This window comes from Macaca thibetana, chromosome 4 (genome assembly GCF_024542745.1).
Source record: "Macaca thibetana thibetana isolate TM-01 chromosome 4, ASM2454274v1, whole genome shotgun sequence".
NCBI lineage: Eukaryota > Metazoa > Chordata > Mammalia > Primates > Cercopithecidae > Macaca > Macaca thibetana.
In genome coordinates, this window is record NC_065581.1 from 163463273 (window position 1) to 163487749 (window position 24477).

Consider the following 24477-nt stretch of genomic DNA (forward strand, 5'->3'; position numbering starts at 1 on the left):
TGACACCAAAATAAGACAAATACCACAAAAAAGAAAACTATAGAGCAGTACAATTTATGAATACAGACACTAATGTCCTCAACAAAATACTATCAAGCCAAATCCAGCAATATATAGAACAACTAAACACCATTATTACTTGATATCTATCACAGGAATGCAAGGTTGGTTTAACATCTAAATATCAATTAATCTAATGCACCTTAATAATAAAATAAATAACAAAAACTGCTTGATAATCTCAATAGATTCAGATAAAGCATATGATAAAATCCAACACCCATTCACAATAAAAAAATAAACACTCAACAAACCAGAATTAGAAGGAAACTTCCTCAACCTGATAAAGTTCATCTATAAAATACCCATATCTAATATTATACTTAATGTTGAAAGACTAGATGCTTTCCCCCTAAACTCAGAAACAAGAAAAGGATGTCTTCTCTTGTCACTGATATTCAGTATAAGCCAAACCAATGATTAAATAAAAAGAAAGAAATGGGCAAGGCGCCATGGCTCACGCCTGTAATCCCAGCACTTTGGGAGGCCAAGGAAGGTGGATCATGAGATCAGGACTTCAGGACCAGCCTGGTCAAGATGGTGAAACCCCATCTCTACTAAAAATACAAAAATTAGCCAGGCGTGGTGGCAGGTGTCTGTAATCCCAGCTACTCGGGAGGCTGAGGCAGGAGAATCACTTGAACCCAGGGGAAGGAGGGGACAGTGAGCCAAGATTGTGCCACTGCACTCCAAGCCTGGGTGACTGAGTGAGACTCTGTCTCAAAAAAAAAAAAAAAAAACAAAAAAACCACACACACACACACAGAAAAGAAAGAGACGACAGGTTCTGAATACAATTGATTGTACAACTATCTCTATTTGAAGACCAAATGCCCTTGTGTGCATATGGAGAAACCTAAGCAATCCACCAAAAAATTATTAGAAGAAATGAGTTAATTAAGGTGTCAAGATATACAATCGGTAGTACAAAAATCGATTATTTCTAGATACTGACAATAAACAATGTGGAAATAAAATTAACAAAATTTCATTTACAATATTATCAAAACAATAAAATCCTTAGTAATAAATTTAACAATAGAAGTACAAAATGTGGGCTTGAAAACTAGAAAACATTGTTGAAAAATATTAAAGAACAATAATTAAATGGAAAAGCATCCCATAAACACAGACTTAATACTGTGAAGATGGCAATACTTCCAAAATTGATTTACACATTCAACATTATCCGCATCAGAATCCTAGCTAGCTTTTCTGTAGAAATTGACAAGGTGATTCTAAAATTCACATGGAATTGCTAGAGACCCAGAATAGTGAAAACATCAGAAAAGAAGAGAGGAAGGAGGAATCAGAAACAGAAAAGCACTTACTGTTATTCTAGATATTTGTAACTCTAGATAATACAAGTTGCTACAGACTGAATGCTTCTTTCCCCTAAAATTAATATGTTAAATCCTAATGCCCAACATGTTAGTATTTGGAGGTGGGACTTTTGGAAGGTGATTATGTCATGAGGGTAGAGCCCCCATGAATGGGATTAATTCCTACATAAAAGAAACCTCAGAGAGCTCCCTCCCTTCTCCCATCAGGTGAGGTGGCAGCTAGAAGATGGCTCTCTAGGAACCCAAAAACAGGCCCTCCCTCAAACTGAGACACTCAAACTGCCAGTAGCTTGATTCTGGAATACTCATACCCCAGAAATGTGAGAAGTAACCATTTATAAGCCACCCAGTCTATGGTATTTCGTTATAATAGCCTGAAGGGACTAAGGCACAAATATAATCTATAAATAAAGAACACATTGATTTCTATGCCTGGTGCAGGGAAATTTGATTGGGAAAGGGTAAAGTGGTGGCAGGATTTTTTATACCTTTACCATGACTCTGGTAATAGTTGCGTTTGTCAAAACTTAAAATTAGTGTAATTATACCTCAATAAAGTTGCTTTAACAATCATCTTTCGTGTCTTGGCCAGAAAGAAAATATTGATCAACTATAAAATTTTAATTTAATAGTTATATTCTGTTTACAACAATACAAAGAAGTCTATAGGAACAAAAAACAAACAAACAAAATAAAAACAAAAAAAAAAAACCAAGCAAACATCCAAAGTATCTAGAAATTAGAAAATTACTTTGAAATAACCTCTATATGAACAAGAAAACAAAAGCAGAAATAAATAATCTAAAAACTAATGAAAAATACTTCATCAAAACTTGCAAGTTATAATTCAGTCAACACCCAGATTATAATACATATAATATGATTGTTTCATTACTATTCAATCAGAGAAACAAGGAAAAAACCCAAAAGTATAATGAAAGCATAAAAATAAAAGCTAAAATTGATGAAAGAACAGACAGCAAATAAATGAAAAATTTTATAAAAGTTAGTTTTATTAAAAAGGAGTAATTAAAAATTCCCATGCAAGTCGGATTACGTAAGAAAGGAAGAAATAAAAATATAAAACACTAAAAATCAGATATAAATACAAATTTAGTAATGTCAATTAAATTTTAAGTGAAAATAATCTGTGCATATATTTTTATGAAGTTTTAAATCTCAGGGCAAAAGATAATTTTGTAGCATAATACATTGCCCAAGAGATGGAATAAAGTGGCAAAAACAAAACAAATCCCCAAACCATAAAAGACACTGAAAGTTTGTTAAAGATTTTTCATTTAAAAAGGTGATAGGCTGGAAACGATGGCTCATGCCTGTAATGCCAGAACTTTGGGAGGCTGGGGTGGGAGGATCACTTGAGCCCTGGAGTTCAAGACCAGCACTGGCGACACAGCAAGACTCTGTCTCTACAAATAATAAAAAAATGTAGCCAGACATGATGGTGTTTGCCTATGGTCCCAGCTATTCAAGTACTTGAAAGACTGAGGTAGGAGGACCACTTGAGCCTGGGAGGTCGAGGCTGCAGTGAGCTGTGGTTGTGCCACTGTACTCCAGCCTCAAGGACAGAGCAAAACCCAGTCTCAAAAAAGTAAATTAAATTAAATTTAAATTTAAAAGGTGACTAGATAGTTTCACAAATGAATACTTCCCCAAATGGTTAAATGAACCTTCCCAAAATGGTTAATATCAGTTATTTAAAGTTTTCCAGATCAGAAAGAAAGATCAATAGTTTATAGCAAATTATAGGATACCAAAAAAACAACTATATATCAAAATTAATAGATTACATGCAAATATGCTAAAAAAGAAAAGTTTTATTTCCTTAGCATATTAAAGAACTAATTCCATGGAAAAGTAGAATTCAAGAAATTAAGGAGTGGCACAAAATTAGAAAATTTAAAAATGTATTCATCAAATAAGAAATCAGTAACACTAAGAAATTAGAGAAAAACCTATCCATAGAACATTGATACCGATAAACCTTATACATGATAAACATGATTTATCAAGATACATCAAATACTACCTTAAAAATTAAAACTCTAAACTCATGTCTATTAAAGTCATGCATATATTAACGTGCTTGCTTTCTTCACAATAATCTAATGTTGTGTTGTAAATTCTAGCTATGCAGTCAGACCAGAAAGCAAAATACATACAAACATCAGAAAAGTAGAACAAATTTTATTCATTTGTAGATGACATTACTATATGCTTTAAAAAGCCAAGAGACTAAAATACAACTTTTCAGCTGATAAAGAGTATATAATGAAATGGCGAGATACTAAACAAAGTTTTAAGATTCTGGTAATAATAGAATAATAATAATAAATTCTAGATAGAACTAAAAACAAATCTTGAAGATGCTGTCTACTACCTAAAAACTGGCATAAGTGGGAGAAGATTTAAAGATTTAAATTAGATTTAAATTAGATTTAAAACTAATTTAAAGATTTAAGTGGGAGAAGATTTAAACGTTGTAAGTGGGAGAAGATTTAAACGTTGTAAGGCAAGACCACGCTGGGTGAGATCCTTATTTAGACAGCTTTTCTACTAAGGGCATATCATAAACACAGCCCAAAAGAAAGTCAGGGCCCAGTGAGAAGGGAGAGACCGGGCATGTCAGAACACACATAAATTGAGGAGGGAAATCCTAGAAAGCAGAGAGAACCACAGAAGCGGCAGTCCCCCAAATTTGAATTCATACTCCTTTCAAATCCTTGACAGAGGGTAACAAGGCCAAAACAAAAACAGAACCACCCAACTAAAGCTTAAAGGAACATACTCACATATCTAGGACGATTCATGAGAAATGTAACTGGTCACTAGGATAAAAGTTAATTACCTTCAGAGAAAGACAACAGCATCCAGAAAGATAACGGAGCTTGTTATCCATAATGCAGTATACAAATATAAAAAAAATTTACTAGCCATGTAAAGAAACTGAGAAATGTATTACACAGTCTAGAGTAAAATCAGTAAACAAGACAAAACTCATAGAAAAGCCAGATAGCAAAAATTCAGACAATGATTTCTAAATAATGTACAGATATGCTAAAGAATCTTCAGGAAAATATATATTTACAAAAGATAGGTGAAGAGATGGGGAATTTCAGGAGAAACATAGCAGCTATAAAAATGAACCAAAAGGAAATCCCAGAACTTGAAAATATTTTTTATATATATATATATATGCATATATATGCATATGTGTGTGGCTGTGTGTGCGCGTGCATGCGCATCTGTGTGTATCTTTAAAAAATCACTACATGAGGTTAACTACAGATTGGACAGAATATTAGGAAAAAAAAACAGTGAGATTAGACAGATCACAACAAATTACACAAACCATTACCAGTGAAAAACCATACAGAGCCTTAATAACCTGTAACACAGTATAAAGGGGTCTAACGGAAGACACTCTTGACACTTCTGTTAGACAACTGGGGCAGAAAAAACATCTGAAGAAATATAATGCTTGAAACTTCTCCATACTTCACTGAAATCAGCAGCCCACAGACTCAGAAACCTCAGAGGACATCAAAAAGAATGACTGTAAAAGCAGTCAGGGTAAAAGATCACAGCACACACAGGGCAGCGACAACTGCTGATTCTCAGGATTAAAAAAAAAAAAAAAAACAGGCGGAGGCTAGAAGACCATTTACTGCCTTTCGTGAAATGCTGAAAAAATAATCTGTCTACTAAGAATTCTAAGTCCAGTGAAAATATCTTTAAAAAGTGAAGCCACAATAAAGCCATTCTTACATTAAAAAATAAAACAAAAAAATACACACACCTCAAAGAACCTGCCGCCAACACACTGAGAGACGCCAGAGGAAGTTCTTTGGGCTTCAATGAAATGACAGAAGTTGGAAATTTGGACCTACATGAATGAATTAAAAGCAGAGGAAATGGTATACATGTGAAAATATAAAAAACTATTTTTCCTAGCCGGGCGCGGTGGCTCACGCCTGTAATCCCAGCACTTTGGGAGGCTGAGGCAGGCGGATCATGAGGTCAGGAGATCAAGACCATCCTGGCGAACACGGTGAAATCCCATCTCTACTAAAAATACAAAAAAATGCCGGGCGTGGTGGTGGGAGCCTATAGTCCCAGCTACTCGGGAGGCTGAGGCAGGAGAATGGTGTGAACCCAGGAGGCGGAGCTTGCAGTGAGCTGAGACCGCGCCACTGCACTCCAACCTGGGCAACAGCAAGATTCTGTCTCAAAAAAAAAAACAAAAAACAAAAAACAAAAAAACAAACTATTTTTCCTAAATTATTTTCTTGGTTTTTTGAGATGAAGTCTTGCTCTGTTGCCCAGACTGGAGTGCAGTGGCATGATCTTGGCTCACTGCTACCTCTACCTCCCGGGTTCAAGCAATTTTCCTGTCTCAGCCTCCTGAGTAGCTGGGATTACAGGCATGCACCACCACACCTGGCTAACTTTTGTATTTTATTAGAGATGGGGTTTCACCATATTGGCTAGGCTGGTCTCGAACTCCCGTCCTGAAGTGATCAGCCTGGCTTGGCATCCCAAAGTGCTGGGATTACAGGTGTGAGCCACCACGCCCAGCCCATTTCTTTTAAATATTGGCAACCTAGGTGGGGTGTATAACATATGTAGCAATAATATCTACATATATAACAATAGCAGAAAAGACAAAAAGAGGTATAAATTGAATTTTTTTAAGTTTTTTACATTGAATAAAGTTGAAATAATATTAATTCAAAGCAGACTAATAAAAATGCATACTGTAAACTCAAGAACAACCACTTGAAAATTTTAAAAGGGTATAACAAGAAAAAACAAAAGCAAATATAGAATGAAATATCACTCCCCCAACACAAATAGCTCCAAATAGAAAATGGATAATTAGACAACTTATAAATGCAAATAGACTAAACAGTACATTAAAAAGCAGTGATTGCAAGTCTCAACTATTGCTGTTAACAAGGCACACTTCCAATGCAAAGACAGATGTTGAGATAGTAAAGAATTATGAAAGAATATGATATGTCAACAGTAAACATGAGAAAGCTTGTGTGGCTATTTTAGACACAGAAAATTTTAAGAAGCATCAGCAGAAAAAAAGAATTTATTTCACACTGATGAGAGGGTAAATTACTGAGAAGCCATAATAAATCTAAATGTGTAAGCACCAAATAAGTTTCAAAACATATGAAGCAAAAATAACGTATCTATGTAATTCATAATTTTAAATATATTGGAAACTGTATTTCCAGTTGGAAATCAGAAAAATTACATTCACAAGTGAAGAAATCTGTAAAATAATCCATATAATTTTATCAAGAAAGCTACAGGAGGGATGTAAACAAACTGTACAATTTTATTCATGACTACAGAGTCATGCCATGTTCTTAGAAGAGACAACACACTTTCATTTTAAAGTGAGTAAATAAATGTCATAAAACTGCAATTAAAATGTCAACATAGATATTTCTGACTGAAAAATAAAGTCTGAAGGAGAATATTCTTTTTAATTTTAAATATTAATGTTGAAAAAAGCAAAAGGTCATAAGGTCTGTAATTTATGTTGAAATGGCACACTCCCCATTCTCCAAAAGCAAGCAAAGAAAACATGGTAAACTGTTGCCAATTCTTGAATCTAGGTATGACTGTACATTGGATTATTTCTACTTTAATGTAAGTTTGACATTTTTCTTAAAACATTTTTTACGAAGTGACAATTTCCATGAATTGAAAGTAAAGATTATTTGAGCAGGTATGTATGATACATTTTAACATATTTATAGAATCAAAGCTGTATGACTGTAGTGGAGAATTAGATAATTAGTAATAAATGGTTTACAGGGTCTAAAGAATTATCCAAGTTTATGAGAAAATGTAATAAATTCAATTCAGAAGAAACCTGATTATTCATTAATAGTATCAATTCATTCCATCAGAAATAAAGTTATGTTCATAAAAATATAACTCTAGAAGAATTAAGATCTAAATATAAAAATTAAATCTATAAAAATACGTAAAGAAAATTTTAATTATTTGTTACTATGAGACTTGATTTCTTTAAAAGATCAAAAATTTGTCCTCCTGAAACTAAATTTGTTTTCAAAAGAAAATCCGAATAAGTTTTTTGAAAATCATGTAAAGAAATATCTGTAATATATAACAGAAAATTTTAATATCCTTAACAAAAATATATAATAAAAACTGATACATAAAAAAGTAAACAATTCAACAAAAAATAAGCAAAACTTATGAATAAACACACAGAAGTAAGAATAGTAAGTAAGAAACAAACATAAAAACATCTTCAACATAGTGAGTGGTCAGAGAACGGCGTATTTACTGAGAAACATCCTCAACATAGTGAGTGGTCAGAGAACGGCATATTTACTGAGAAACATCCTCAACATAGTGAGTGGTCAGAGAACGGCGTATTTACTGAGAAACATCCTCAACATAGTGAGTGGTCAGAGAACGGCGTATTTACTGAGAAACATCCTCAACATAGTGAGTGGTCAGAGAACGGCGTATTTACTGAGAAACATCCTCAACATAGTGAGTGGTCAGAGAACGGCGTATTTACTGAGAAACATCCTCAACATAGTGAGTGGTCAGAGAACGGCGTATTTACTGAGAAGGGGTTTTCACCTTTATCTTAGAAGGCATGTGAATTTCTACAGCCTTTTCTGAGAATTTAATATATGTATAAATTGATGGCAACATACGTTCCAGGCATACATTGTTTTATTGCATTTTGCCTGATTGTGCTTCACAAATACGGTGTTTTTGGTTTTTTTTTTTTTACAGATTGGAAAGTTTTGTGGCAACCTTGTGTACAGCAGTATCAGCACCATTTTTCCAACAGCAAGTGCTTACTTTGATTCTCTGTGTTACATTTTGGTAATTTTCGAAATATTTCAAATATTCTCATTATTTTATTGTATCAGTCATGGTGATCTATGATCAGTGATCTTTGATGTTACCATTACAATTATTTGTGGGTGCCATGAATCACACCCACATACAACGGTGAACTTAATTGATAAGTGTTGCGTGTATTCAGACTGCTCCACCAACTGGCTGCTCCCCCAGCTCCCTCCCTGTCCTTGAACATCCTTGTTCCCTAAAAGCAATAATATTGAAATTAGGCCAATTAATAACTCTACAATGACCTCCAACTGTTCAAGTGAAAAAAAGTCATATGTCTTTCACTTTAAATCAAAAGCTGGAAGTGACTAAACTTAGGAAGGCATATCTAAAGCTGAGATAGGCTGAAAGCAAGGACTCCTGGGCCAAACAGCCAAGTTGTGAATGCAAAGAAAAAATTCTTCACGGAAATTAAAAGTGCTACTCCAGTGAACACATGAGCACTTAAGTGTTCTTGATGATATGAAGAAAGTTTTAGTAATCTGGATAGAAGATCAAACATTCCCTTAAGCCAAAAGCTAATCCAGAGCAAAGCCTTAACTCTGTGCAATTGTATGCCGCCTGAGAGATGTGAAAAGGCCGCAGAAGGAAAGCCTGAAAGTAGCAGAGATTAGTTCGAGAGGTTTAAAGCACGGTAAAAAGTGCAAGCTGAAGCAGCAAATGCTGATGTAAAAGTTGCAGCAGGTTATTCAGAAGATCTAGCTAAGATAATGGATGAAGGTGGCTCAACTAAATAATGGATTTTCAGTATAGACAAAACATCTATTAGAGACATCTAGGACTTTGATACCTAGACAGGAGAAGTCAATGTCTAGCTCCAAAGCTTCAAAGGATGAGCTGACTCCTGTCAGGGGCTAATGTAGCTGGTGATATCAGGGTAAAGCCAATGATCATTTACCATTTCAAAAATTCTAGGGTCCTTAAGAATTACGCTAAGTGGATTCTGTCTGTGCTCGATAAACCGAACCACAAAGCCCCAACGATAGCACGTGTGTTCAGAGTACGATATACTGAATATTTTAAGCCTACTATCAAAACCTACTGCTCAGAAAGAAAGGTTAGTTTCAAAATGTTACTGCTCACTGACAATGAACCAAGTCACTCAAGAGCTCTGATGGACATGCACAAGATTAATGTGTTTCCAAGCCTGTTCATACAACATCTATTCTGTAGCTAATGGATCAAGGTGTAATTTTGTCTTTCAAGTCCTATTATCTAAGAAATATGTCTTGTAAGAATATAGCTGTTATAGATAATGATTCCTCTAATGAATGTGGGAAAGGTGAATTGAAAACCTTTTGGAAAGATTCACCATTCTAGATGCCATTGAGAACATTCATGATTCACAGGAGGTAGTCAAAGCTTCAAGACTTCAGTGGAGGAAGAAACTGCAGATGTGGTAGGTAGAAACTCGTGGAGCCTGAAAATGATGACTGAGGCAATCATCATCAAACTTGAACGGATGAGGTGCTTCTTATGGATGAGCCAGGGAAGTTTCTTGAGATGAAATCTACTTCTGGTGAAGATGCTGTGAACATTGTTGAATTGACAACAAAGGATTTAGAATATTCCATAAACTTGGTTGACAAAGTAGGGGCAGAGTTTGAGAAGACGTTAATGTTGAAAGAAGTTCTACTCCAGGTGAAATGCTATCAAACAGCATCATAAGCTGCAGAGAAATTTTCCGTGAAAGGAAGAGTCCATTGATGTGACAAACTTCACTCATGTCATATTTTAGGAAATCGCCACCTCCAAGTTGGGCACAGTGGCTCTTGCCTGTAATCCCAGTTACTCAGGAGGCTGAGGTGGGAGGACTGCTTGAGGCCAGGAGTTTGAGACCAGCCTGGGCAACAAAGCACTACCTTATCTCTAAAATAAGAAATGAAAAAAATTAGCTGGGCATGGTGGTGTGTGTCTGTAGTCCCAGCTACTCAGGAGGCTGAGGTGGGAGGATCCCTGGTACCCAGGAGTTTGAGGCTGCAGTGAGCTATGATCATGCCACTTCATATTGACAGGCTGAACAAGACCCCATCTTTAAAAAAGAAGAAAATAAATTGCCACATGCATCCCTACCGTCCTACGATTTACAACCACCCCCTGGTCAGAACCCACCAATGTTTAGGCAAGACCCTCCACCAGTAAAAAGATTATGATTTGCTGAAGTCTTAGATGATCATTAGCATTTTTAAGCAATAAAGCATTTTTAAATTAAGGTATGCATTTTTTAGGCATAATGTTATTGCATACTTAGTAGACTGTGTGGTGTAAATACAACTTTTATATGCACTGGGAAACCAAAAAATTTGTGTGACTTGCTTTATTATGAAATATATTTTGTAATACATCTGAGTTATGTCTTAACATACTGTATGCACACATGCACACACACACACCCCTACCTTTAAAAAATCACAGAAAAATGCATAAGATGACATTACATCAAATAGATAGTTGATACTGGAATGCAGAAAAATAGAATATTACTCTTTTTTTATATCTCTACATTATTTGAATTATTAAAACAAACATGCATTGTCTTTCAATGCGTGTTTCAATACACGTTTGTTTTAATTGCTTTTCAAGTTATATGTCAAAAATTATTTATACATGTACCACTAACACATATGTACATGAGTGCCAAAAGTGATGGTATTTTCAAGTAAATGTTTAAATTTCCTATTTTATAATAATTATTGTAATCATTCTGCTGAAAAGATTATATTCAAGAAACTAGATAATAGTTACATGATTCTTATTTACAACTCCAAAAGAAAAAAAGGAAAGTGCATGGGTTTCAGGAAACCAAGGGATATTTCATGAAGGCTCTATTTCCCTGATCTTCTGATTGCCATAAAAAAATACTGAACAAACACCTGTTTCTACAGGTCTTGGAACAAGGACTACACACAACCTGTTGGAGACATAAAGACTGTAGACCGCACTTCTCATCTGGGCTGAAGGAAAAGAAAGACATGCTAGAACACCCTAACTGATGTTTAGGGGCTCTTCCCTGACACCAACACTCTGCATGGTCCTGGAAGAGGCCCTGGCAATGTCTTCAAACTGTCATGTGTGAAAACAAGATACCTTTGTATTGTCTTTCTTAAATAAGGTTCCCTAAATTGTATCAGTTTCAAACTCTACAAAATCTGGATCTGTCCAGTTTGAAGGTAAGTTGAATCACAAATAACTGCTACTTATCCAAAGGCATCAATATCATTATACAAATGGTATTTATTCTTGAAGAGGTAAACTTTATTAGTCATTTGCAAAATTTGTGTTTTGTATTTGATGTACCTGAGTGAATAGTGAATTGTTTCTAAGAACTTTAAAACAGTCTGTCTCAAAGAACAAAATGTAGGATCAGTACTTAATGAACCACAGAGGAGATATACAGAACACCTAAAAAAAGTATAAATTCAAATTCAGCAAGACTGGCATAGAAGCAGTAAGTAAGTGCTCACCAGCCGAAGGATAAAGATGTCCTCATTTAAGATGAAGTTGGTCAGACATGCAAACACAAAGCCACAGCAATAAAAGCTAGTGTCACCACTACAAACTGTCAAGGGGAGATGGCAGGTTAGCCAATGAACTTAGATCTAATATACAGATGGGTGAACAGGTTCATAATGAACATACCTGACCTATTTCTAAATCCACTAGGCAAGACACACCCATCCTCAAAAACAAAAGGGCATCAGACTAATTTAGCCTGATTCCATTAGGATATCTAATTTATCTAATCCTCCTTGTGGTAATTCCATGTTCACCAAATAAACTTTTCATCGCTACTTGGCTTTCTACCCCATGGGATGCCAATATTCTCACCCTTGTGACTGCCTAATACAATTACAGATCAATAAAAGGAGAGTCCAGTTTCTATATCAATCACATTAGCTTGCTTAATAGGACTGGATTCTGAAAATGGAATCCATTTTCATTTGCTCTTGAGTTTCTGAGGCCAATGGCCACACCCTGAATGGTGATCAATGCAAGAAGGGACCTCTTGGGGAAACATCACGCCAGCCTTCCCTTTGAAAAGTGCCAATCCCTGTGTGACTAGTGTAACTTCCAATCTGTACTTTAATTATCCTCACTGGACACTGTCAGTAATCTTGTCAAACAATAAAATGTCTAAAGTAAATATAAACAAGATGTACATAAAATGAAAAACATGTAAGTTTTTTACTTTCCTTCTTTCAAATATAAACTTATGCCACATTACATTTCTTAAGTATCAATTTATTCCAGATAATACTTCCTGGGCTTCTAAGCTTTTGAAAATTATTTTTTACCTATGTGATTGATTATTAAGGTTTAGCGATCCGGTCTGGTACATCTCTTCCAACTGTTTCCTGTTTCCAAAGTATAAAGCAAGGTCTGTGGCAATGATGGCTTTGCGGATGATCTCAAGCACCTGCTCGTATTCACTGGAGCTCAGAGTGGAGAAGATATTGTGCCCTTCCAGCTATGGAAAAAATACAAATAAAAACCACCAATAACAAGCACAAACTCTAATCTTATGACATTTTCAGTTATTTGAAACAATATAATCAGTCAATGACATTTGGCACACTAAAGAAAGGTTTTGGGGAAACAAAAGAATGGTTAGAAATGACTAATGAAAATTACATTTTGGTTTCTCTTTAAGCTATAGAAACAATGAAACTACCACTTAAATAAACTACTATAACTACAATAACATCATTTACTACCATAAAACCCCAGTGATTTAAATATATCTAGTTCTTGGATATTTCTAATAGTTAAAAAACTGGAAAATGTAAAATATTTAAGTTAAAACTTTTCCTCTTAAGCAAATTAAAAACTTGAGTAATTTTCGTATCATACTAGAACCTTAATGGCCTTAAAAAGGCGTCTGTATCCTTGTCCACTTCAGGTTGTAACATATCAAAGCATGCTTAATGGGTAGTAATATATTTCTCTGTATCCTAGAAGAAAATGTCCTACAACCTCAATAAAATGTTTATTCAAACACATTAAAAACTCTAAGGGCAAGAGTACCTTTCCCTACAACACAAATCACTGAAGGTGATTCTAGAATCATCTTCTATTCTCAAGGGAGGTGGAAATGGCAGATCATCACCCTAAACAAGACCAGAACATTGGTAATCTGGATTCTATTCACTCAGAATATCCTTCGTGTATTAATCTTTTAAAAACTTAATAATAATTTTGATTCATCAATTATTTAGATATTTTTCATTATTAGTCAATATAGTACTACTCAAAGTTGATTTTTAATTAATTTCACTTTTAACATACATTTATTGAGTTAAAATACAGTAAAAACAATGATTGAAGTATATTTCTTTACAAAATTAGACATCTCACTAAGGCACTGTCTCTTCATATTCTTAAATGAAACTGTACATGCACCATTTGCTTTCAATTATCAGAATAGCCCCATATTATTTGCTGTTAAAGTCTCAGAAGTATTTGAATTACTGTGTGATAAATGCAGCAAGTGGACTCAGGTCTAGTTATTTATTTTCCTGACAATAACAGTAGTAAGGCCTTACATTTGTAGAAAGTTCTATAGTTTACAAAAGCAGTTTCAAATACATGACTTCACTTTCAAATTATAAAACTTATATTAGTTCAGAGTTCCCACATGGATTATGCATGAGATGCTATGAGATGAGCCGTTTGAGCACAGGCTGGTTAGTGACTGATGGGGACAACGGGAGGGGGCTCAAGCTCTGGGCTGGTGGCTGAATTCAATTTTCATCCAACCTCAACTCTCTTCAATTTTGTTGTAGAAAGTTATAAGAAGGAAATATTTACTCGGATTCATGCTATGGTATCTGCTTTCCTTTGATGTGACCACAACTTAAGTGAAGCAGGTAGCCTCTGCTTCAACACTGAATGCCTGTGACCTCTATTTCCCACTTCATGAACATGTTTCAGCATATCTGGCTGGTGCTCATGCATGCATCTGCTTTCAGCAGGTCATGTGAAGGGAATCACAGCTGCTACGATTTTATGCTTTGTATTTGTATGCTTTACTCTCTTTATCACCAATAATTATCACCATAACTTGTTAAATTAGAGTATATAAAATATTCTAGTCTGCTGTTGACATTTAAAAAGAAATATCTCTAAATTTAGCCTAGGCTCTATAAATTCTGTAGGGGGACAAAAGAGTTACAAGCTCACTGCAATTCTACACACTGCGTATGTCATCTATCAGCTCACGTTTTTATCAGAGTCCCAAAAGTATCGACTGGCCCAGAACAAATTAAGATTTATTTTAAAGAATTTATATATTCTACTGACTACTTCAGAGTCATTACTTTTCAGTATTAAAGGAAACTAGGTGAAAAAGCTCCATAGAGGGCTTTTATAATGAAAAGGTCTAACTCATTTACTGTCCCCTTCAATAATTTACAAGAGTAAAGGGAATTAATGAATAATCAAAAAATAAATGTCTCCCCTTTCTTTCTTTGAGACAGTCTCACTCTGTCGCCAGGCTGGAGCGGATCTCTGCTCATCACAACCTGTGCTTCCCAGGTTCAAGTGATTCTCCTGCCTCAGCCTCCCGAGTAGCTGGGATTACAGGCATGCACCACCCCACCTGGCTAATTTGTGTGTGTGTGTGTGTGTGTGTGTGTATTTTTAGTAGAGACGGGGTTTCGCTATGTTGGCCAGGATGCTCTTGATTTCCTGACCTCTTGATCCACCTGCCTCGGCCTCCCAAAGTGCTGGGATTACAGGCATGAGCCACTGCTCCCGGCCATGTCTCCCTTTACTTTAAGAGAATCTAGCATTTTGCTGCTACCCAAACTAAAGAAAATATGGAAGGGAGACACAAGCAAGGAAGCATAGCAGATAAACAGTGTCTTCTTTAAACCTCCAACCTCACATTCGTTAACACATAATAAATCCTTATAATGCATTATAATACTTTTATACACCAATTGATAATTTTACTATAGTTACGTAGTTTGAAGTCTATGTTAATTCAAGCTAGTTGATTCCATTTTGCATCAATCGAGCAGGAAATAGTAGACTTTTTATACCTAGGAATGTTTCTAAAACTTTATGCGGGTGAACAGCATATAATTCTTAACTCTACGGAAGCCCACAGGTAGGCTCTGGTTGTATGTCAACGCTGGGGCTGAGATCTGGTATTAGAGAATGGAAACAATGTTGAAATTGGTTCTGATGCTGAAAGATGACCCCGGGACTGCCTTGAATAGATGATTGTCAATACTCCTTCCAGCCCTTAATCATGAGGATCCTAAAGGCTCTTAGTATTCTGTCCACTGCTGGAGGATTAGGGAACCACTACTTTCGGAAAAAAAATGTCAATGATGCAACTAAGTGCATCAAACATTCATGATGGCAATGCCTTTAAAGTATCTATAATACTGATTTTGAAATTTAATTACCTAGTACATCAAACCACATATTAGGAAGCATTATAGTACTGTAATTAAGAGCACAGATTTTGGAGCCAAATAATTCTAGTTTTTAATGTCATTCTGCCACTGATTAGTGATGTGACAAATAGAATACTTAACCTCTTTGATGCATATTATTCTCATCTGTAAAATGAAAATAAATAATAATATCTATCTCATGGGGATATAATAAAAATAAACTGTATTAAAATATGTACAAAACATTTAAGTTTCTGGTGCATTGTAAGTACCCAATATATGATAAAATGATTACTATTATAATAGTGATGATTGATGATGATGATGATGATGATGATGATAAAATCTACCAGTAAAACTTCTACAGTCAGAGTTAAAGGAGAGATGAAAAAACAAACAAATGTATGCCTAAAAATGAATTTGATAGCCAAATACCTTTTCTATTCAGAACACAGCTGTAGAAAAGGACGGATTTAAACTAGCCACTGTGTCACGTATTTTAGATTACCAGTACAGTTGAATATAAGTACAATAATTTAAGTATAATTGTAATACACAACAGCAAATTGTACCTAGTGTAGACAAATTGGAAGAACTCTCTAGCTGAGTCACAGAAATAGTGCTGCTGTAAAGAGTAGTAAGAAGCCACGGGATCCCAAAATGTTGATATAAATAGATAATTTTCTGAAATATGATCACATTTCAAAAGCAACAGATAATTTAAGATTAGTGGAATATTAAGGAAATGTTCTTAATAATGAGAATAATCATTCCTAATTGGTCTGTTTTCTAAAATTTTGACTATTTTCAAAGTCAAAATGGGGTATTCAAAGAAGGCAAAAGAAAGAAAAAAGTATAGTTTCAATGTTCAAAATAATCAATATCTCATGAGTAAACAGAATAAATTGATTTAATATTCCAGCAATAATGGTTCAATCACCATTACTAATTGTAAGCTAGTAAGTTTTAGGCAAGAAAACAAAGCTCACCTACGTTCTTGGATGTAACTGTCCACACAAAACAGTCTCCTCACATGAAAGCAATCTGCTTGCCTTCTTCCCCTGCTCAGCGTCTCAGCTCTCTGTCCCACCGGACACAGCTACTCACTAACCTTACATAAAGCTTCAGGTTCAGTCTCTGAGTGCTGGTTCTGCCCACTCTGCATCTTTCCCTCCCCATGCTCTACCTTCACACTTCCACTTGTGCCCATATCAACAGCCCCAGAGATGAGCCTGTGAGTCCAGGGGTGAAGAAGGGGCAGTGACTCTCCTTAACAGCTTCTAATTCAGAAGAGGTGGGAAGCTGAACTCACAAACAGAAAACGTCAATACAATGTTAAAAACAAACAAACAAACAAACACAAACCACTAAGACGTATGTATGCTTGAGGTGCTCAGGCGCTCAAAAGGGGGCAGTGCTGTACCCCAGTGATGTGGGGATGCAGTCAAAGAATTTTACTGGATGAGGTCATGCCTGAGTTGGGGACCACAGAAAGGGTGTGGGTAATTACACGTAGAGGGAACCCGGCCAATGGCACAGAGTTAAGATACGGTCTGAAACTACAGAAGCAGAGCAGATACTGTAGTCCTGGAACAGACAGGGGCCACTCATAAAAGACTTGTATATCAACTGAGAAAACAGAAAATTATTCCAGAGGCCCCAGAGAGCCACTAATGACTTTTAAACAGGAGAAAAACATATTCAGACATATACTTGGAGGATGGATTTGAGACAAAAACACTCAGGGAAACACTGATGGATAAGGGGGAAAAGGTGGAAAAACAGACAAAATACAAGGAAGGCTGAAACTGGGATGTCAAGTAGGGACGGTGCTTGCCACTTGGGAGCTGTAGTGGTCAGAGGGGCCAGATTACCATTTACTAGAGACTCAAGTGAGTTTCCTCTCTGCTAAATGTCCACCATGACCTCTACACAGCAACGGCCCCGAACACCATGAAAACAATCCTGATGGCCAGCATTAAGACACAATGGGAAGCTCAGGGATGCAGATTGACCTTCTCTGCAAATGGTCTTGTATTTACCCTTACTTCATGACTTAATCTCTTCCCACTGCCCACTCAACATGGGATTATCTACTGCATCCCTATCACTGTAACCAAGGTCAAGGCAAGCTGTGAGCAAATACACACTTCCTGCTTTTCTCTACCATGAGTAACGTGTGTGTGTATGTGCGAGTGTGTGTGTGTGTGTGTGTGTGTGTGTGTGTGTGTGTGTGTGTGTGTGTGGAGGGAGATGGAGAGAGAGGGAGGGAGGGAGAGAGAGAGAGGGAGGGAGGGAGGGAGGGAGAGAGAGAGACAGAGCGATTGAAGGATAGCTTTTTCAAATCTATGGTAATATTCTCCTTGCTTGCTGTTGTCACTGTGTTAGCTAGCAGTATTCTCCTGAATGCCCTGCTTATCCAGTAGACACCACTGGCAGCCATACTGAAAGCTGGCACTCAGGTTGGCAAAACTACAATAAGCAGCCACATATGCAACACACACCTGTGAAGATGCCTGATGGGGAACTATTTCCAACCATCATACACAAAATTGCTTATGTTGTATCCGTCTGTGTGACCCGAGGATGGGCAGTGCCATGCTCACAATCATCTGTGTGGCAATGCAGATCAAGAAAGCAATGGGAAAAGTCTCTTGTGGATAAACAGAAGTATCACAGGCATTCATATCATGAAACTACATAATGTTCTATTTTAATGACTGGAAGTTGGAATTTTTAACTGTTACCCAAGGATAGCATCTTAATTAGTCAAGCTTGTAGGTGTCTTTTGATGAAACATAAAATCAGCAGCACTTGGTGGTAACAGGATGGAGGGATGGGAAGATAAGGCTAAAGAAGGGAAAAATGGTGACTCTAAGGTCATCAGCCTGCTTTCCTGGGTCAATGAGGTTGCCACCACAGAGATACAAAATACAAAAGGCACCTAAAGTGTAATACCAAAGCACAATTCGGGCCATACGGAATACAGGGTTCAGGTGCTTGGGCAGAAGTCCTATTGAGCACTAGGCAGAATCACACGGGTCTGAGAGTCCTCAGGATACCACTGTCAGTTAGAGTCATGGGTGTGCCAGATGGTGGGCCAATGAGAAGAACAACGTGAGGGCCGAAGTCAGGGAACTCAGGCCTTCCTCACTCTAGACTGTGAGTTCCAGAGGACAAGGATTTGTGGTTGTTCTATTTATCACTATATCCCCAGTGCTTAAAACATGTGTTGGCAAATACAAGGTGCTCAATAAATCTGTTTGTTATTAAATTGAATTTCAGGGACAAGTTAGATGAATCTGAAAAAAAAAAAAAAAAAACACTCAGAGAAGTATCATGAGGATGAGGATTACTGCAAAATCAGCCAAGAGCACAGAAATTTTCAGAAGAGGAAGACACTCTTTCCTGAATATTCCTGCTCATGTAGATTGGGCTGTCTGTTTATGGCTTCAATATCATTTCTCTCTGGGCATAGGTCAAATTGAAGGGATTTGGTCAATCGAATACATAAATTTGTTTTCAAACTGGTAGTGCTTTTCATCTTAATTTGCAGCAATCCCGAGTTCTTATTCCCAGCTTCTGTTTTTGTGGTGTATCTAGTACCTTATCTTCTCTAACTAGGAGAACAAATTTGCCATTATTATTACTTCACCAATGACTGAAATTCCAGCTCTAGTATCTGAATCTATTCTCCCACTCCTTTTTGAATGCCAACAGCTTACCTGTCTGAACTTAACTTACTGCCATGAGTTCCCGTTAGTAGTTCTCATCTTTTTTAGGAACACTGCCTTAAGTCATCTGAAATCGCCACATCGCTGAGGGTTTGCCAAACTGGAGGCAAACCACCCTAAACATCCATTTTTTGATGTCAGCAACTGGGCCAAGTCTTCCCAGGGCTTAGGTGGACCTGGAGCCTCCCCATCCCCACCCGCCTTGATGTGACTGCTATATTACAAGGTTTATTTTTTATTCTACTCAGTGGCAATAAACTTCGCAAATCTGGTCTCCTTCAAAACTAATCCTATTGTATTTAATACAGGCTTTCTAAAGAAACTCTATACTGGCTATTGAAATTCAGCTGTGATTAAACTGGTAGCAATGTCGCACTGTCAAATGCATGAATTCATTTAGGACATGGGATGCTAATTCAGTGACTCCTAATTATTTCTAAGTGAAGTTGCCCTGATGTTGTTTCTGGTGTTTATTCATCTTAGACAAATAAAGAGTCTCCATTGATGAGTGAGGTCAAAGTAGACATCAGCTGTCATGAAGTTTTAGAATGTTCATCCATTTACAGAAAGCATGTTTTACATATATGTATAAATATATGTACACATACATATACACACATGCCTTTTATCCTGCTTACATTTCTATGTATCCTTGTTTTATGCATGGACATATCTATGTAAACATATGTCATTTAAAAAGGAAAGAGCTGGTGTCAAGCAAATGACAGGAATGATGACTACACGTTGCTTTCAGGAGTCAACTGGCCCATGAGCAAGCTTAACATCAGCTGCCTACTGGGGATGGCTTGAAAATGACTAAAATAGCTCCATATCTGAAATACTTTTCACTTCTCCCCAGCAGGTAATTCGAAGAGCACCCAGAATCGAGTAAGGTGACCACTGACCTTCGTGAGACTGAGGACATGAGACCTGGAAGGTCAGTTTTGCTGGGTTTTAGAAAGGACTGAGCATGCAGCACTACCAATCACATGGACAGTTAAGTCAAATGAGGAGGCACTAAGAGAAGCCTTTGGGAAACTGAGGGGAGAAAACAAAATCCTGGCATTTAGAGGAGGCCTGGCTTATTCAACAGAGAAAAACTGCACCAAGTGGCAAAACCTATTCTGCTTCACAACTTGCCTATGGCCAGTTACTGGCAGAGTCACTGTTGGCATTTTGCTATGACATCCTCAAAACTCAAAATCCTTTCCCTTAGACTCATGATTGGAAGACGTAACAAGGATTTCTCTTCCTACTTAGAGGTGCTGACAGTGAGGGGAAAATATAGGGCCCACTATACTCAAGCTGAACAGAGATTATATTTTTTAAAACTGTTTGTGATAGGAATCAAATCATTATGATGTAATGGCTACCTTGGTAAGGTGAGTTTGAGAAAAATCATTTAAGAAAGAAGGAGCACATATATCCCATGTTGAAGTGATATCTGTGATTGTCTACATCAATTACCAAGAACATCTTAAAGGTAATAAAATAAATAAACAAAACACACAATCTAAAAAAAAGAAAAAAAGCTACAATGCCCTTAAAACCTTGTATTTACCTAACTTTTAAGATTTACTGTTCAATACGTTCTGGTTCAAGAATATGAGAATCTATAGAATTAATTGATTTAAATTACATAAAATAAGTAATGCTTTAGGGTTACATGTACTTATTGATACAATATTTAAAAAACAAATGTAAGTGCAAAATACGTATATTCAAATTCTTTGTAAAGGATTCTTTATGCAAAAAAACACTATTATTTAATGAGGACTATAAATATAAGGTTCTACAATAAAATATAGCTATTGCTTTTAAGGAAGCCATAATGATCTTCCTTTTCCACCTATGAAGTACCACTATCTCCCAGACAGCCCTTGAGACTAAGCAGGAGATGGTGTGCGGTGACTCACCTGGAGGATGGACACGGTCTGGGAGAAGTGGTGCTGCTCCATGGTGGAAGTGGAGTAGAGAGCTGCTAGAGGGTGGTCGAACTTCTGCAGGTAGGTGTTACTGAAGCCTCTGTGGTCTAGGTCATGACACAGACACGCGATCAGCAGTCCTTTGCGCTTTAAAAAACAACATGATGCAGAGATGTTCAAAACACAGAAACACACATGAGCAGACTTACCGCTTACATTCATGTCACATTACTTTCTGGCATTAATATAGCACAAACATGGCATTCTGGCATAAAGAATCCTACACAAATATAGCAAATCCTTAGGAATCTTTGAAATTCCAGATAATCTAACTCATTTGTAGCCCCTTTCTTTGTTTCTCTGCTTATGAACGATAGTCAAATTATTTTTGAGTTTCTCTCTCAATTCTAGGAAAAGGTGCAGGAGGTATCAACTTAAAGGTATAAAGCAAATGCTCCAAAAAATTACAGATAAAGCAAACCTGCACAGGGAAAGAAAGGCCAGTTTCAGCAAAATCTATTCGATGTTATCTAACAATACTATTGCTATTATAAACAATAAATATAACAGGTAAATCATATCGCATGTAAAAATGGCAAATATATAGAAAGAAAGACAGAGCAGACTAACGGAAATTAAAGAAAGTCAGGCTGAGTACAAAATAAACTAGGCAGGCGCGCCTCATTAAAAGGCCAGGTGTGAGGAGAGACCTGAAAGAGGGGAAGGAGAGAGGCAAGTGCAGTGTGGGAGAGGAGCACACAGGGCAGGGGAGCAGTGACAACATAAACTTGGAGGTGAGTGTGCCCTGAGACTTGGAGGATCAGGAAGGTGGCCAGTGGGGTCAAGGGGAGGGGAGGCAGTCAATATACAAGGCTTATATTCTCAGTGATCGGAGGAACTATTATCACAGGGTTTTTTAACAGAGCAGTGTTATCATTTTGGTTCTATGTTTACAAGATTTTTCTGGCAACTGTGTTGAAAACAGACTCCAGAAGGATGAGAGATCAGTGAGGAGGTTTCTAAAGTAATTAAGGCAAAATATAATAGAGCTTTAGACCAGGATAACAACAATGAAAGCTTCTAAGAGGTGATTAAAGTCTGGATGCGTTTTGCAGGCAGAACCAACAGGATTTTTTGACTGTCAAAGTGTGAAAAGAAAGGAGGTGATAAGGGGTCAAGTATGACCTCAAATGTTTTGGTCTTAGAAGCTGTAATGATCAGCATCAACTGATATGGGAGAAGTACAGGTGGAATGGGTTTGAGGAGAGAGGTCAGGAGTTCACATTTAGACTGAGGCCAGGAGTCTACTTGATAGTCAAGAGGAGATTTGACAAGCGGAGATTTTGTTTTGACAGGTAGCAGCTACTGAAGCCTCAAGGCCTGGAGATAGGCCTTTGCCAGAGAAAGTGCCCATGTGGCATTTAAGGCCACATGATTGGCTGAGCTCACCAAGGTTGTAGTTTGAGGTCGGAGGAGGGTCAAGGTCTAAGCTCTCAAGTACTCCCAATTCTAAAATAAATCATCCAGTGGGCAATTAAATACTTGATAAAAATTGAAGGGAAGAAAGAATCAGAACTCTAGAGGTTAAATCCTATTATAACAAATTTCATATGACGGTTTCTATTCTCTCATGAAGGGATTTTGAGTGGAATGCAGGTTATGCCAAACACTGCTTGAAAAGATTGAAGTGTTTAAAGAATATTAAGAGACTCAATGTGTTAATAACAATCACAATCAGAATTTTATTTTGAAAGACAAATTATACCTGTAAAGGGGGAACAGCCTGCATGGTCTAAGTCTGAGGAAAGAGAAGGATTAAGAAAAAAACAACAACAACAAAACAAAAACAAACAAACAAAAAATCCCAAGGAAGGAACAGCTGGTGCATTAGCAGGAAAACCGAGTGCTGAATGTCCTGGGATTCAAGTGAAGACACTGAGGGCTGACCCTCGGATCTCGCTGGGTGCAGGTCACTGGTGACCTGGAGCAGGGCATTTTCCGGGGTGTTAAGTTCAGAAGCTTGATCAGAGTTGTTTGCAGAAAGAATGCGAGGAGAGGATTTTGAAAGAGCCAGTAGGGTAACACTTACATGGGGTTTACTGCAAAGAAGAGCTAAGTAACAGGGAGGGAGCTGAGGAGAGTGGCAGATCAGAGCATATTCTAAGAGGGAAGTAAAAACTGCATGCGTCCATGCAGATGGCAATGGTCCAGAAAAGAGGGGTGAGAGCATGATAACGGAGGAGAGAGAAGAGAGGGAAGCACTGGTAGGCAGTGCTCTCAAAGAGGTGGTGGCGACAGATATGACAAAGCAGAAGGGTCAGTGCTGGAGAGGAGTGTGAAGGTTTAAGAGAAGTGTGCAAGGCAGAGCCTGCTGAGGGCAGATGGGGACAGATGGGGGTGCTGGGATGGGAGTCGGCAGAAGTTCTCACGGGCGCATTTTTAGCGATATGCGTGCTTCTTTATCCTGATAATGCAGGACTGGTTTTTCCCGCAACATAATTGGAAGGGAAATCTCACCAGCAACCCCTAACCCCATGAAGTATCACGTTAACAATCATACTTGCCTGGCATTCTTAAGATAACTGAATTAATTATGTTGTTAATATCATTTTGTTTTGGGGTGGTTTCCATGTTTTATGCTGCTGTGTCATCATGATGTACCTGATAAGAAATCTCAAGAGTTTTACAATCTTGCACAATACGTAAAAGTTATCATCTTTCTAGTTTTTAAACTCACTTTTAAAATTGATGTGACCTTCAGTAGTTTTATTAAAGGTGTGCCAGAATCATACATCTGAAAATAATGTATAAAGAATCACCCTTCTTAAGCATTTCCCTTTAACAAGATCAAACGATAACTTCTAATAGTTCTCTTAGAGGTTAAATTTCTTCTTTATAAAATATGTTTTAAATATTTACATATGTCATTTGGGGATTATTTTTCAGCCAAAACGATCTGATGTTTTGGGAAAATGTAATGATATAATTCCAGAAATGAATTAGGAACTTAAATGAGAGTCAATATGTATCAACAAAGTTTTTCTCACTTACCGTTAAATTTTCAACTTTT

At 36.9% G+C, this 24477-nt stretch overlaps 1 protein-coding gene across 8 annotated transcripts in view; it reads right to left on the reverse strand.

The window, feature by feature from the left end:
* Positions 1–24477, reverse strand: part of PDE10A (phosphodiesterase 10A) — a 669061-nt gene that overhangs the window by 30967 nt on the left and 613617 nt on the right. For all 8 annotated transcript variants that reach the window (XM_050789384.1, XM_050789383.1, XM_050789385.1 and 5 more), the window contains 2 exons: positions 21399–21554; positions 12638–12810 (listed from right to left, as the gene is read on the reverse strand). In XM_050789384.1, coding sequence (XP_050645341.1) covers positions 12638–12810; positions 21399–21554 — 329 coding nt within the window. The remainder of the gene's footprint in view (positions 1–12637; positions 12811–21398; positions 21555–24477) is intronic.